General features: G+C 48.8%; 1 protein-coding gene and 1 pseudogene across 30 annotated transcripts in view; both read right to left on the reverse strand.

Annotated features, from left to right (window-relative positions):
* Positions 1-14,528, reverse strand: part of TPM1 (tropomyosin 1) — a 29,010-nt gene extending 14,482 nt beyond the window's left edge. For 2 of the 30 annotated variants that reach the window (XM_065941810.1, XM_065941809.1), the window contains exons 1-2: positions 14,282-14,521; positions 13,413-13,538 (exon numbers count right to left, since the gene is read on the reverse strand). In XM_065941810.1, coding sequence (XP_065797882.1) covers positions 13,413-13,538; positions 14,282-14,395 — 240 coding nt within the window. In that variant the 5' untranslated portion in view covers positions 14,396-14,521. Of the gene's footprint in view, positions 1-8,013; positions 8,222-13,083; positions 13,210-13,412; positions 13,539-14,281 lie in introns of those variants that run through there. The other 28 variants (XM_065941808.1, XM_065941807.1, XM_065941805.1 and 25 more) reach the window with 22 other exon arrangements.
* Positions 10-5,329, reverse strand: LOC136172432 (cytochrome b-c1 complex subunit 7 pseudogene; annotated as a pseudogene).
* Positions 14,529-15,021: the final 493 nt, after the last annotated feature.

The raw sequence follows: 15,021 nt of genomic DNA on the forward strand, positions 1-15,021 counted from the left end.
GGGCAAAGAGAATGAGAGGTGTTTTAGTGTTGGAGAGGACGTGAGGGTAGTGCGTGCATTCAAAAGTGGCTGGACTGAAACGCTGGTTCAACAAGGAAGCCTGGCTTTGTGGTGAGCTACCCTAAAGTGTGCTACAAGCCGTGGTCAATTCTGGGGTTGTTGGATATGTTCATCCATTGATTTATCCAGTGGTGTCCACCTTGGGGTATATGCAAATCCACCTGCATCATCCTCGTGGGACAGAGGGACCATCAGCAACACTTTCTCATTTGGTTCCTTTCTAACACAGATTTCAACATGCTGGCTTTACCTGACTCTCAGAGGGGAGCGTCATCACAGCCACCTCACATGGTGAGGGCTGAGGTGTGGATAGAGGCAACAGGACTGACCCAGGCTCCCTCACACACAATGAGAGGAGCTCAGCGAGAACTTGGGACTCAGGAGTCTCAATTCTCCTTTCTTCTGATCACATTCTCAAAGGGGCATTATTAAATATTTTAGGAACTAAAAGATTTTTAAGTTCAGTGGTTCTAAAATATAAAACCATACAGAGACACAACAAAACCCAGTAAGCCCCCGTGCCCTTCGGCACCTCTTGAGGATAACAGGTCACACTGGAATAGCGCCAAAACAAATTTCCCAAGCGTCTGTGACCTAAGCCTATAGGCATTTCTCACAAGTCAGGGTTGCTACAAGAAGAGTTTCAAGCTCCTTAGAAGAAAAGCAGTACAGATACTGTTTTTACTTGGTATCTACCTCTGAAATATGCTCCTTTTTTGGGGATGTGATGTTTACCTATAGTTAAAAGCATTTGTTACTATGAGCCTCAGGACACTTGCAAGACTGGCTGGGTCCATTACATACACTTGCATTGGTGGCTGTTTAAATATTACGCATGGAAGTGAAAGATGAAATTTGCTAATCTGGCAGCGTTTCCTCATCTACTTTGAAAGTGTGCTTATCCTGCAATGATGGGGTTTTCAGGACACTTGGGAGTTTTCTAAAAATTACAACCTGCACTTAGGGATGATGCTAGCTCTCTACCTACAGTGCTGTCTTCCTTACTCACATTCCTTCTTATGTGCAAGGAATCATGATTCTCTATATGGAGTATGGGCTCCATAAATGTCTACTGAACAAAATAAGCAAAACCAACTTACACAAAAGCAACTTTCTGAGTCCTGGACCCATGGTACATGGGCTTGACATGTACAAGTAGCGAGAGTCTTCGATCACAGCCTTGAACTAAAGGAACACGAGAACACTCTGCTCTCTGCTCATCTAGATTTGCAAAATTTTAAAAGCCAAGTTCTCTCTGGGAAAGAGAGGTGATTAGAGCATCTCCAACCACGGTGAAGGACTCTATAAAAACATTCAAATACACTTTTATCGCGTCAAAAATTAACTAACTATGTAGTAACAACTGGCTGACGGAGGCAGGGAGTAGGGGTAAATGTGAAATGAATCCAAGGTCAGTTTACAACTGTACCCACCCACAAAGTCAATCATTATAGATGCACAGCGAGTAATGGGCCCCACCGGGTCTCAATGGCCAGTGAACGTTGGTTTTTTTTAGGGGGTGGGGGAGGGATGAGGGTAATATGGATAACACATTTCTTAAGTACGGGAACTTTCAAAAGTTTTTAGCCCTGTATTAAAAAACAAAAACAAAAAACTGGAAGAAGGTATACATTAAGGGCATATCTTTGGGTCAGGTCAGATTTCTGTATTTTCCAGTTCCAGAAAAACTCTATTCCGTCCCCCCCACCCCAACAATAATTATAATATTTATTTAAAGCAATACATTTACAGCCCAAACAGTTCTACATTGTACATTTCAGGTTTAACCAACTTCATAAAAATACTTGAGAACAGCTGTATCCACAGATTTAGACTATTAAATTATTTCTTTGCCCATTTCCCCCTCTCTTTTCTTTCCTGAATAACCTCTTCCAGATATCGTTCAAGGTAGAATTTATCTGCCTCATATTTTGCCCACTGCTCTTTAGGCAGGATCTGCTGCCTCATGCTCAGGTCCAGCGCTCTCTTAATGCGAAACACTCTGTTATTATAAAGGTTCTCAGGAAGCCTTCTTATGGCTCTTTCACATCATCATTCTCATATATTGTATCATCTGGCATTAAGCCCAGTTTATTGAATCCAGCAGCCTTGTATACCATTTTTGAATACCCTCCAGCTCCACCTGCTTGATGCTGAAACGGCTGGCCTGCTCGCCATGTTGACCTGAGATAGAAGGAAAATTCTATTCTTTTTATGAACTGGGATGGGAGGACAAGCAAGCAACTCTGAAAGCTGAAAACTAAAATGAAGAGCAAAACAAACCCACCCCCTAAAATACCACCAAGAAAAAAATTCAGTAGAGTGTCTAGGTCATGTACTCAAAAGTATTTTCTTCCTCTTTCTTAAATATGCTTGTTATAGGTGCTGTGGCCAGAGAAATGTCAACAAGATTTTCAAAACAATTTCTGTAGCCACCACACTAGAAGTTTCCAGCTCTGTTTTCAATCTGGGCCCTGACCTCAAGGACTTTGTACTCACAGAAAGGAGACTGTTTATGCTCCAGGGAAAGGACCTTTCAGGTGACAGGCCACTCTGGGTCCCCAGGCTCCCATGTACCTGGGGCGTCAGAGACAGCACTCCATGTTCATTCCTGCCTCTGCACAAAAGATCTCCCTCCCGAGAGGACCCCCATTGATCCAAGTCTTTGCTCTTCCAGCCTCCACTCTGCTGTTTCTTTAGCTCTGGGTGCTGTTTTATAAATGGAACTTCTTTCCCCATTGGAGCATTTTGTAGAATCTACATTAGGGGTTGTGTCCTGTAGGAATACCAGTCAACAGGCCCCATAAAGGGCACCCAAACAACGGCCAGGAATGGAGACTAGTTCCAGGAGCCAGGACTGGGTCAATCCAGAGAACAGACCTGTGAGTGATCCACAGAAACGGGGTCTCAGATGTTTAGCTCAAAGGGTCCTGAGTTCCCATAAGTGGCTGTCTGAGTTCACCTGAAGACACATGTTAAAAGTACACATTTCCAGGCCCCATCCCTAGAGATTTTGATCCAAGAGGTCAAGAGAGGAAGGTGGGAATCTGCACTATAAAAAAGCAACCACCCACCAAAGACGCTGGCAAAACCTACAGGAACCACTGATGGAGCTCTTTGTTGAGAAAATAGGAAGAGGCAGGGACCTCTGACCCTGAGGGCTGAAGCACGCTTGGGTCACACAGCCAACAGTGGGAGGCAGGACGAGCATCCTAGTTCCCTGCTCCTCCTGCAGGCTCACCTGCCTCACTTCTCAAGGCCTCCTGGAGCCTCAGGGAAGCCCTGGGATTGTTGGCTCTCACCTGTGGGGTCTTTCCACCTTCTGACATCAGCGCAGCAGGTTCTCTACAGTCACCCCCAATTCAAACCCCGGACTAAAAGAAAAGCCTTTGGGACAAAACCTAGCCAGGACTAGAACTGTACTCATTATCATCTGCTGAGCAAGTCCTCTCAATGGTTTTTGAAAAAAGGCGTGGTAAAAAATTAAAAAACATCATCAAGTAACACCAGGGGGGGAACAGCTCACACAAGGACACGGAGCATTTGCTCTCAACCCCAGAAGCCAACACCTGCTGCCCCGGGAGGTTTCACAGCAAGATGGGCAAAGGTGCTTGTAGGTTATGACCTGGATTTGAAAGCAGTATCTGGGGAGTATGTATCCCTACAAAAGCTTCCCCAGGGAAAAACCTGGACTCTTACAGGCTTCTCAGGCCTTACAATACTGGTCTGATCACAATTTAATTTGGCTCCCTAGAACAGAAGATACATTCTGTTTCATCAATTAAGGGCACTCTTTTCACTATTTTTTTTTTTTTTTTTTGGATTATGCTGTGTTCAAAAGGCCCACATCTCTCACCTTCACTAGCTTTTATTTCTGGTATGCATTCTCTGAGTTCTGAGGCTTCTTCAGGTATTTTCTAAGGTTGTTTTCATCCCAATACCTGGGCAGTCTACTTAAGACTTCATTGGCTGTTGCCTCAGTACAAACCTCACAGTCACCGGACCATTTGTTATTTAAAAAGCAGATATAAACAACAAGGTGTTTGGGAAGGGTCACGACCCCAGACACAAATTATTTCCAGGCATGAAAATCACCCTCAGTGTCCTAGGTTACCTTCTAACAACAGCCCACTGTTGACACTGCTGGCAAAGTCTTTGTTTGGGATGTTAGTTTCTTTTATTTCAAAAATGCTATTGTGTCTCAACATGTTATGAGCTACTCAGAAAAGAGACTGCTACATTAGTAAAGGCTACCAACTGTCATCCTAGAGAATTGTTGTTAAGCAGCCACCAGGTACCCTGCACGTGTGAGGTGCCTTGGAGCTGTATGTGCCTTGCCCCATCCCCTTCCTCAAGGTGTGTGCTCGCTGTTCAGTCATGTCCAATCTTTGCGACCCCATGGGCTATAGCATGCCAGGCTCCTCTGTCCATGGGATTCTCCAAGCAAGAATACTGGAGTGGGTTGCCATTTCCTGCTCCAGGGAATCTTCTCGACCCAGAGATCAAACCCAACCCTTTTTTGTCTCTTGTGTTGGCAGGTGCATCCTTCACCACTGAGCCACCTGGGAAGCCCTCTTCCACAAGGTACCAGCTACCTATACACAAAATAAGGGCAGGAGCACACCATTCCTATGCACCTCTACAAGATGCTACAAAGCCATCAAAGGCATGGCCACACAATACAGCAAAAATATTTCTCCGAGTCAGATCTGAAAGAAAACTTTTATAGGGCCTAGATTTTCACAAAATCCAGATGTTACAGTCAGTATACCTAGAGACAATTTAAAAATAGCAATGATTTTTACTTTAAAAACAAGTATTCCTGTTAAGACTGTTAAGAAATAATGGTAGGAGAATAATATATTCTAAGAACAAATCCTCTGGAATATATTTTCCAAGTCCTCCTGAACTGGAGTGCAGCATGGGATGATCACAGGTCAGGTCTTTTTATTTCATGCAGACTGTAGTTGTCCAGAGAAGGTTTCACCCTTTACTGTGTAATACCAAGCCACTAAAGCCAAGTTAAACTTCTGCCCTTATATGGTAAGGAAAGTGGAAAAAAAACATAGATGACATTAAGGGGCACTCCCATGGATAAGAGATAAAAACAACCTCTCTATCCACACGAAAGCCTATAATTCCTGAGGCATATTTGTACAATGAGCAAGAAGGGATGTGAACAGGGCATTGTAGTACCTTAGCCTCGTCTATATATGAAAGCAGAAAGCCAGAGAGTACATACACTCCTGTTATTGACACCCTGGGGCGGGGGGGGCAATGTGAGCACAAAATACACTTTTAGAATCCTGGTCTCAGAAATATTTACCAATTCTAAAGAGGGAAAAGGCTGGGATTTTTGTAAGTTGGTTTTTCCTATGATTTAAAAAAGTTACCAATTAAGAACCTACAGGTTGCAACTCTAAGTCCCTTTGCTTGCTGGGTGCCATCCAGAAAGGAGAGAGGAGGACTGGCTTCTTCTCGCTCCCTCTTTTCCTTTGATAAGGACAAAAGACAAATAAAACCCCAGTGGGTCACAAGACCTAGAGTCAACCATTACATCCAGCAAAGTAGCTGCATTCCAACATTTTGAAGGGCCCACACACCTTGGGAAAAACAAACCAGTAGAAAAAGATAGATGACTGCTTTTTCCAAGCTAAGTGCTGGTGCAACAGGGCCAATTAACTAACTACAGCCTGTCTGAACCTTTGAGATTCTGAATGTAGAGCCAAGTCTCCATATTTTTTTTTTGCAGTGGCTCACAACTTTGTCACTAAACTTTTACCTCTGCTGCCAAGAAAAACTGTGACTGCTAGCTTAACTCACAGTTATGTCTGACAACTACCAAGAAACCACCTTAAATTAGCGATCTTCAAGTTTCAGTTTTGTAAGTTAGGAACACCTCTCAATCTGAAATTCTCTCTTCAGTGGTCTGACCCAGGCTTTAAGTTGTTGTCATAAAAAAAGCTCTGTGTCCGTCTGTTCAATCTTCCAGATAGACTATTTTCAAAAATTACTTAAAAAATTGAAGCTATTTAAACCACTTTTTAACATAAGGCTTTGAAAAGAATGAAAGCACTACCTTTAGCCAACTGGCCCAGGAAGAGTACTGTTATAAAAACTAAGCCCAAAAGAGAAGGTGAGTATAATGGTAACAATGTGCCCTTCGTAAAATTTATCTTCTGTGTTTAACATCAATCACCAGGACAGGAGTGCGTAAGAGGCTCTCCTTCACAGGACCACATATATTTAGCAGGGGGAGGGGAGCTCTACCAACTTTAACCACTAACACCGCTTTGACCCACCAAACATTCCTTCCGGCCTGCCTGTGTCCTCTCTGTTCAAGCTGAAACAAGAATTATTGATTCGAAGCATTGAAATGGAGTGTTTTAAGATGCAGTGAAATGAGCATCCCATTTTCAAAGCCCTTTGACCGCTGGAGAACTGAAAGCAAGGAAATAATGAGCGATGCAGAGTGCAAAGCCGTTCTGATACTGACACAAGGCACCAGTGTGCTAAGTACCACGGCAACTTCTTTACACACACTCTTTCCATCCTCACAACAGGCAGGTACTCCCATTATACACATTGTACAGTCCAGGAACTGAGGGGCTGAGAAGTTCAATGATCCGCAGCCTGAATCAAAAGTTCTTATCCATCATCCTCTTCTATCGGTTCTAATGGCTCAAGGACAACAGCGAGTCAGAGGAGGAGCTGGAATTCATTCACTGCCTGGCCAAATGCAGGAACAGCCATGGGACCTTTGCTGTCTTGTCCTCCACAGAAAATGATCTCTTGACTATTAATTTCCTAGTTCCTGCCCATTTTATCTGAAACTGCATCTAGTTAGGCTTTCCTCTTAAGAGGATTCATTTGCTTCTAGGTACTTTATGCAACACAGGTCCCATAGCTTCTACAGCCAACCATAACACCACTACATACACTTTTCATCTCAGTAAAGGCCTCTATTAAGTACTGCAGGCTACAGTCCATGGGGTCGCAGAGTTGGACACGACAGAGCGCACACAGGCCACACGTACGCGCAAGCCCACGCTCCCACCCAAACAAGCAGAAGCACGACCGTGTGTGAGCGCTTGTCCTAAAATTCCCAAGGTGTCTGAGTATCCTGATATAAAACACACACACTCAAAAACCAAACAGCAAACGCCTAAACTACCTCTGAAATCCTGTTCCTGTTTGCTGGATGCGTTTGCCTTAGGAAAAAGGAAGGAAGCCAGGTATTACACTCAAAGTGGGGGAGGGGGCAGCCGGCGGGAGAAAACACCCAATAATCGTAGCCATTTAGCCAACTTTTTCAAGACTCGGTAACAAAGGAACATCTATCTGTACAGGAGAACTTGGGAGGAGGGCTGGTTAAGAAGGGGAAGGGCATAGGGCCGCATACTAAGTCAGAACACGCGCTGTCAGTGTCTCACCCACCCCAGAGAAACAGGCTTTCAAGAAACCGAGGCTGGACAGAGATGGGCGAGTTGAGCATCCCCGAGGCCTCAAAGGCTGGCAATGCCTCAGACGTGATCCGTTAGCGTCCTTCCCAAAAGAACAGATTTCCAAAAGGAGGGACCGCTTTTGTCCCCACCTTCCGAGTAAATAATGCCAGGAGGGCAAAGGGCACATCCCCAGGGACCCGAGACGCCGGGTCGAACGCAAACACCCCAGAGAGAGCCCCTTCTGGGAAAGTGCTGCTTCCAGAACCTTCTCAACACCACTCCTGCTTTCCCCCTCGGTTCTCTGCCTGCAGAGCAGCGAGATGAAAAGGGCCGAGGTGAAGGGGCAGGGCCCCTCCCCAGACGACACCTGCGGGCCCAGGTGCGCCAGGTGCGCCCGAGGCGGGGGGAGGGGTAGAGAAGGTGGGCTCCCGGAGGCCCTGCGGGGCGCCGGGGGAGGCCGACCGGGGAGAAGGCGCCTCTGGTGGTGGGTGATGGGGGGGTCCCTTACGGTCTCCCTCAGCTTCCTCTCGTAGTCCAGTTCGCGCTGCAGGCTGCCCGCGCGCTCCTCCGCGGCGTCCGCCTGCTCCTGCAGGCTCCGAATCTTCCTCCGCACCGCCTCCAGCGAGCTGCTCCCCGCCATCGCGCCGGGCGGCGGCGGGCCGGCAAGCGGGCGGGCTGCGGTGGGAGAGGCGGGCTGCCGCGCTCCTGCTGCTGCTGCTGCCGCTGCCGCACTCCGAACGCCCGCCCCGCCCAGGCCGCAGCGCGCGACGGCGGCGCCCCCTGCGGCCCAGGCTCAGCCCGGAAGTCTCGGCCTCCCGGGCAGCTCAGGCGAACCGCAAGCGGGTGCGCGAGCGCCGGGGGCGGACCCAGCGGGCAGGGCGGGTCGCGCGCCGCGGACCCCGGGAATTCGCCAACCGCGGGAGGCACCGCGCATGCTCGTGGCTGCGGGGCCACCAGGTGGGCAGGAGAGGGGGCTCCTCGGCGCCTAGGATGTTACTTCGACTCCCAGCGCCCAGCCCTGGCACCACGGAGAACCCGGAGTAACGGATTTGGCTGCAAGGGGCGACGGTGCCGCCTACTGGCGGCTGGAGCGCTCCGCTCCGGACTGCCAGATTTCCCCTGCCCAAGAGGGAGAGAAGCCGAGCGAAGCCCCACATTTGGAGCTTGAATGTGTCCCCGAAGCGACTGTAAAGAACCCCAGAACACCAGATCCTAACCCAACAACCCTCCTCCCCTCCAGACTCAGGCCGTGAAAACCACTAACATACTGTACAGAGGTTAAACCTCCTAAATGCTCTCTTGCTAGGTTACAATCTGGGTTTTGGTTCTCTCCTGGCTGTGTGACTTGGAAAACAACGTGACTTCATCTGTAAAAGCGCGGTTAATAGTTGTACGTGAGGATTATGAAATAAAAGAAAGCGCTGAGCACAATACGAGGTAAGTACGTAACTCAATGATAGCTTTAGTTAATAACAGGCATTGACTTAGAGGAGAAATACCGTATGAAACTCCTTAAATGAACTTACAAAACAGAAAGAGACTCACAGACTTAGAGAATCAACTTATGGTTGAGGGGAAGGGATAGTTATGGAGATTGGGATGGACATGTACACTCCACTATATTTTAAGTGGATAACCAACAAGGACAGGAAGCTCCGCTCAATCTCATGTGGCAGCATGGAGGGGAGGGGAATTTGGTGGAGAATGGATACATATATATTTGGCTGAGTCCCTTCCCTGTTCACCTCAAACTATCACACAATATTGTCAATAAGCTATATTCCAATATAAAAAAATTTTTTAAAACACACAAACACTGTCTTAAGAGTCAAGCTATGGCCCATAACCAGCTATGGGACCTCAGACCTGCCTGCCTCTCTGGAACTTATTTTCTTTTCCATAAAAAATTGTCTCAAGGGTCCCTTCTAGTTACAACCTTCTCTGATTGTAGGAAGGTTGTAATCTGTAATATGACCAAGTCAGGGCTGGACTGAGATGCTTTTTAAAAGCAGACCAAGGTAAAGAATGTGACTGCCAATGCAGGTGGGTTCGACCCCTGGATCAGGAAGATCCTCTGGAGAAGGAAATGGCAACCTCTTCCAGTATTTTTGCCTGAGAAATCCCTTGGACAGAGGAGCCTGGCAGGCTACAGTTCATGAGGCTGCCAAGAGTCAGACACTAACTTAGTGACTACACAACAGCAATAAACGCAGACAAGATACTGAACATTTCCTTTACCCCAAGGATCCCTCAAATTGCCTTTTTGAAGTCATGTTCACTTATCTCCTGCCTCATCCCTTATATAAGCCGTGGCATCTACTATTTTTCTTCTCTATAATTTTATAATTGTTAGAATGTTATATAAATGCAACAATACAGTATGTAACCTTTGAGAAGTTAAAAAAAAAAAAAGCACACCAAGGAAGCCAACAAAACCCTATGAGAGCGTCCGGGTGTGGCTGGATGAAAACCAAAGTGGACACAATCTCTGGGAACCAGTCTATGGCCATACTTCCCTTGGGCTATGTTTTTAAATGTCTTCTAAGTCTCAGGACTTTCTTTCCTCACCTTTCTCACAGAAGGCCCTTCAAGTCAGTTCCAATGTGTTTAAGTGTGGGAATAATGAAGAGAAAGAAAACACAGTTGACAACCCCCCCCTCCTCCAAAGCCGTAACAACTGAAGGTGCCTTTCTGACTCATTTGCTAAGGACATTATCACAGTCTCTGCTGAGACTCACAGGGCCCAGCATGGGCTCTCGCATCCTGTAGGTGGAGCCTCTTGCTTGGTTTCCACACAGCTTGTCTCCTCAGGAGGGTGGTCACAGCCGCTTCCCTAAGAGTATAGACAGCAGGTCTCCAACTTTGAGGGTGGGAGAGGGGGCATCTGGGAACCTTCAGGAGCCCTGGAAAACTCTGGACACGTGCACATGCGCCAAGCAGCCAACTAGTGACTTAATGTCTTGTTTTTCAAACACCTGGGAAAGTCAGTTTCAGGTGAGTTCACTTTCATGCTGATGTCATTATACAAAAGAGCTTAGGCCAGTTGCTCTCAGCCTTGGCTGCACACTGGAATCACCTGAATATTTAACAGATACTAACACCTGGGTCCCACTCCCAGCGATTCTAATTGGCCTAGGGTGCAGCCTGGATTTTAAGTTTTTAAACCATCCATGTTTAGTTAAGGTTGAGAATCACTGATTTAGGAAGAAAAGACCTACAGGGAATAAAGGCTCACATATTGCAGATGTCATAGACATCACAGTTATTGAGGAAGGGGGTTGAGGCCAGAAAAAATGGAGCCTTTGATCCCCTCCAGCCTCACTTAGGTGGACTGACCACAAGAAACTCAAAACAAAGCCCTGATTTGACCATGCGAATTACAACCTTTCAAGCTAGGAAGAGCCCATTTCTGGAATAGGATTTGTAAATTGGTAGGAAAATGTTTTTAGCAGTAGAAAAATGTGAAAATAGTTTACACTGGTGAGTAATGACAATACAATGCCCTAGTCCCAAATGTAATATGATTCGACCTCAGGAAGCTGACCTCTCTCCTACCTCCTCCTTCCCCTTGTGACATCTGTCTCTTCCTCCTCAGGTCTTGACTATTTTTACTAGTTAGGAATCATTCTAAATAAAGCATTTCTTCACAATGTCTTCTACATCCCTACAGGTTGCAAACAACTTAAAAGGGGAAGATAATATACTACCCCCCCCCCCAAAAAAAAGTGTACCATATTAGGGACAGTTTCTTCTACATCCCTACAGGTTGCAAACAACCTAAAAGGGGAAGATAATATAGTACCCCCCCCCCAAAAAAAAAGTGTACCATATTAGGGACAGTTTTCCAGTGGGAGAGGGAAAACAGTTTCAGAAACCTCCCCCTCCTCATGGCTCCACCCACTCCCCCCCTCCAACTAGCTTTAAATATCCTCTCTGCTACTTCTGCCTCATCTCATTCCAAAGCTCCCTTAAACAAGATTTTTCAATAAAGACATGATAGCACCACGTAGTTACACAATAATTATGATTTTTTTCCCCCTTAAGAATTGTAGTAGCTTTTTTCTCCTCTTGCTTTCAGTCTTACTGGGCTATTTTCAAATTCTCTGCATTCTTTTCCTTATAAGGAATATCTCTCCTTGATCTATCAGCGGCTCTTTTGAAAAAGCTAAATAAACGTCCTGCTGGAGAATCTGGGGGAGACAGGCATCCTCCATTTAACCATATACGGAGCAGACATCTGATCTACATTATACAAAACTGGTGCAGAGTTATATGTGTTTTCTGGCTCTTTTTCTAAAGCCAGGTAGTTTGTAACTTAAATATTTTAGCTAAATCAGTGCTTCCTTGAACCCCCTCTCCAGGGACCTTGCTCTTCACTGAAACTTTTTCTTTTTGTCAGATTCTAAATGTCCTGTGTCTGGATCTCTCATTTACAAAGCACGCTTGGAGATTACATTTCACACCTTTCACATCACAGAAAGCCTTTACTGATTTCAAAACCCAGACCCTCCATCAATGTACACTTTACTCCCATACAAAAAATTCTGCCGTTGCCCTTGGTCGTTCAACTTTCTGGGCATAGCTTTCCCTGGTACTCATACATTCTTGAAATTGTTGCTCCCTTCCCCAGGAATTCTTGCCTAATTGGGCCTCTAGGCTTAATTAGCTTCCAGAATGGTGTGAAAAAGAAGTCATTCCTTTGGAAATCGAATGCCTGTCTTGACTTATGCAGCAGAAGAGGCAAGCTCTTCAGCTAAGAGATTTCAGAGGGCAGTGGACAAAATGCTGGCAGAGTTTTTGTGGCGTGTGCATCACCCTTGAAACTATGTGGTGGTTGTCGGAGGCTGACAGGTCGGGGTGGGGCGAGCAGGGGAATCAGGGGGCAGCTAGCACACTATACCATATAAAGCACTGAGCTATATATAACTCCCAGCTTACTTTCTGGATCTAGTGCCCTCAGAGTGCAGACCCAAGCAAGTATCATCTTCCCAGGCAGATCTGAAGGGCTGGATTAAGACTTCCCTGGTAAGGAGGCCTCAAGGGTTTCTGAGGTCCACCGTCAAGCTTAACCCTCTCAGAATAAGTAGCACGCACTATGTCATTCTTTCAATATAGAGGCCAGGTCCTCTGAATCCTGACTAGATTGGTCACTGAAAACCAGGCCTTCCCACCCACCAGAGATGGCAAAAAGAAAGAAAGTGGAGAAAACTAGGCATTCTGCTTGCACAAACCTTGGTGATGACACCTCTGAGGTTTTCTGCCACCACGGGGAAGGGTTCACCTCCAGAGTCCAATTTCAGTTGCTGTGTTCTCCCAGATTCTCACCACCCCCACCCCCTTCCAACCCCAGGGGTGAAGGAAAGAAGGAGAAAAAAGAGAGAGGAATGGATGAAATAAAAATGAACGTGTGCGGTAGCAGTTGAGGGCAGCATCCAGTGCTCTGGGCCATGGCAGGCTGTGCGCACGTGTCCAGCTAAGAGGAGGTGACCCTCCTCCGTGGTTCTGCGGCCCCTGTGATGACCCCCAGAGCCCGGCACAAAGGCAGGAGGTGAGCGGGGCAGTGTGTGCGTGCACTTACGTCGGTGGCCTTTTTCTCCGCCAGCTCCAGCTTCTCCTGGGCATCTTTGAGAGCCTCGGAGTATTTGTCCAGTTCATCTTCGGTGGCCTTGAGTTTCTTTTGCAGCGACACCAGCTCATCTTCCAGCTGGGAGTTGGCCGTGGGGGACGGGGACGGGACGGGGTGGGGGTGGGGTGCGGTAGGCAGCGTGATCCCGCAAGGGAGGGTTGTGGGTGCGCAGAGCCAGAAGGACAGGGACAGCGGGAGAGAGAAAGGGAAAGACAGGGAGGGAGAGAGAGAGAGAGACAGAGTTAGCCATTCGTGCGCTGCGCCGCGCGCGCCCGAGGTACCTTGGCGGCGGCCTCGTCGGCGGCCAGGAGGCTGTCCTCTGCCTTGTGCAACTCCTCCAGCACCCGGTCCCGCTCGTCCTCCGACACCCGCAGCAGCTTCTCCTTGGCCGCTATGTCCTCCTCGAGCTGGGGGGCGGCGGCGGGCGGGCGCGGGCGGCCGGCAAGGACCGGGTGTTAGACACACACACACAACACGGGCACCGGGTTGGCTGGGGCCCTTCAGTTTGGGGGCGCCACCGAGTTGTGGCTCAAGGGTCCCTAGGTAACCCCCTCTTGTCCCGAGGCTACTTCATACCCCTCCACCGCTCCCGGGGACGAGGCTCCTACCGAGGTCTCGGTGGACTCAAGCCCACAACTTGGCGTTGCAGAATAAATGGATGGCCACGATTCCGAGCCCGCCATACCCTCTCTTCTGTCCCATCTTTGTTTTAACCAAAAAACTCCGTGACTGTCGCTCCCTCCTCCCTGACTTCCCCCCTTCCCCAGTTGAATGTTTTATATTCCCCGGTCAAAAGTCCAGAAGAACTTCTAACACTTTCTGGACTTGATTCCCTTCAACCCTCCTCCTCTCCCCCACCCCCAGATCCAAAATTGCGTTCTGATCCTCAGAACCAAGTGCCTCTAGCACCTGATGGGACTTCACGGGCTCCCGCAACCCGAGAAGGGAAATAAGCGTCCCCAGGTAAGAGAAAAAGTTAGAATGAGCCAGTCTTGCTCTTCCCCTCCCGCTTCTCAGACGCCCTGGAGTGGGGGGTGGCTCCCGGAGTCCTCGGGTTGAGGGGCCAGGAAGGGGTGCCAGGCCGGGTCCCGGGCCCCAGGGCGGGCGGAGCGCGGGCGACCCGCGGGCGCACGGTTGGGGAGGCGCAGACCTGCTTGCTCCTGTCTTCCGCTGCCTTCTTATCGGCCTCCGCCTGCTCCGCTCGATCCAAGGCGTTCTCCTTGTCGAGCTTGAGCATCTGCATCTTCTTCTTGATGGCGTCCATGGTGGCGGAGGCGAGGGGCCCTGGGGCTGCGGCGGGAGCAGGGAGGAGAGCGCGCGGTGAAGCTGCGGAGCTGGAGTGCGAGCGCAGAGCCGCCTGCTGCTCCCAGATATGTACTTTCCCAAGGGGGCGACCGCATTCCTCAAGACAGCCAATACTTTTTTGGAAGAGCTTTTTTCTCCTGCCCCCTTTCCCCCTTCTCCTCCCTCCGCCCCCCGCGCCCTCCCCGCTGCTCCCGCGGGGGCTGCTCGCCCATTCGCTGCCGCCTGCCGGCCTCCCAGTTGACGGTGGATATGACTATATATGGGGACCCGAGCAGCCAGCCGAGGCAGCCGCCGGGCGAGGCCTCCCGTTTTCCAAACCTGCACGCCAGGGAGAGGGCAGAGGGGCCTCTCCGGGGCCGGGGGCCTCGGTGCTACCCTCCGCCCTCTGCGCCCCCTCCTCCCGGGGTTCACGCTCCGGCCCTGGGGTCCCCTACCGAGCCGTCCTGAGTCACAGGAGGCCTGAGGAGCGAGCCGGGCAGGTAGAAGATGCGCGTCGCTTCCTGGGCCGCCAGACTCAGTGGCGCGCTAAGCATCGGGACCTGGGGTCCCCGCAGCCACCAAAACGACGCCCAGGCCCATGTGCTC

This window comes from Muntiacus reevesi, chromosome 7, assembly GCF_963930625.1.
Source record: "Muntiacus reevesi chromosome 7, mMunRee1.1, whole genome shotgun sequence".
NCBI classification, from domain to species: Eukaryota; Metazoa; Chordata; class Mammalia; order Artiodactyla; family Cervidae; genus Muntiacus; species Muntiacus reevesi.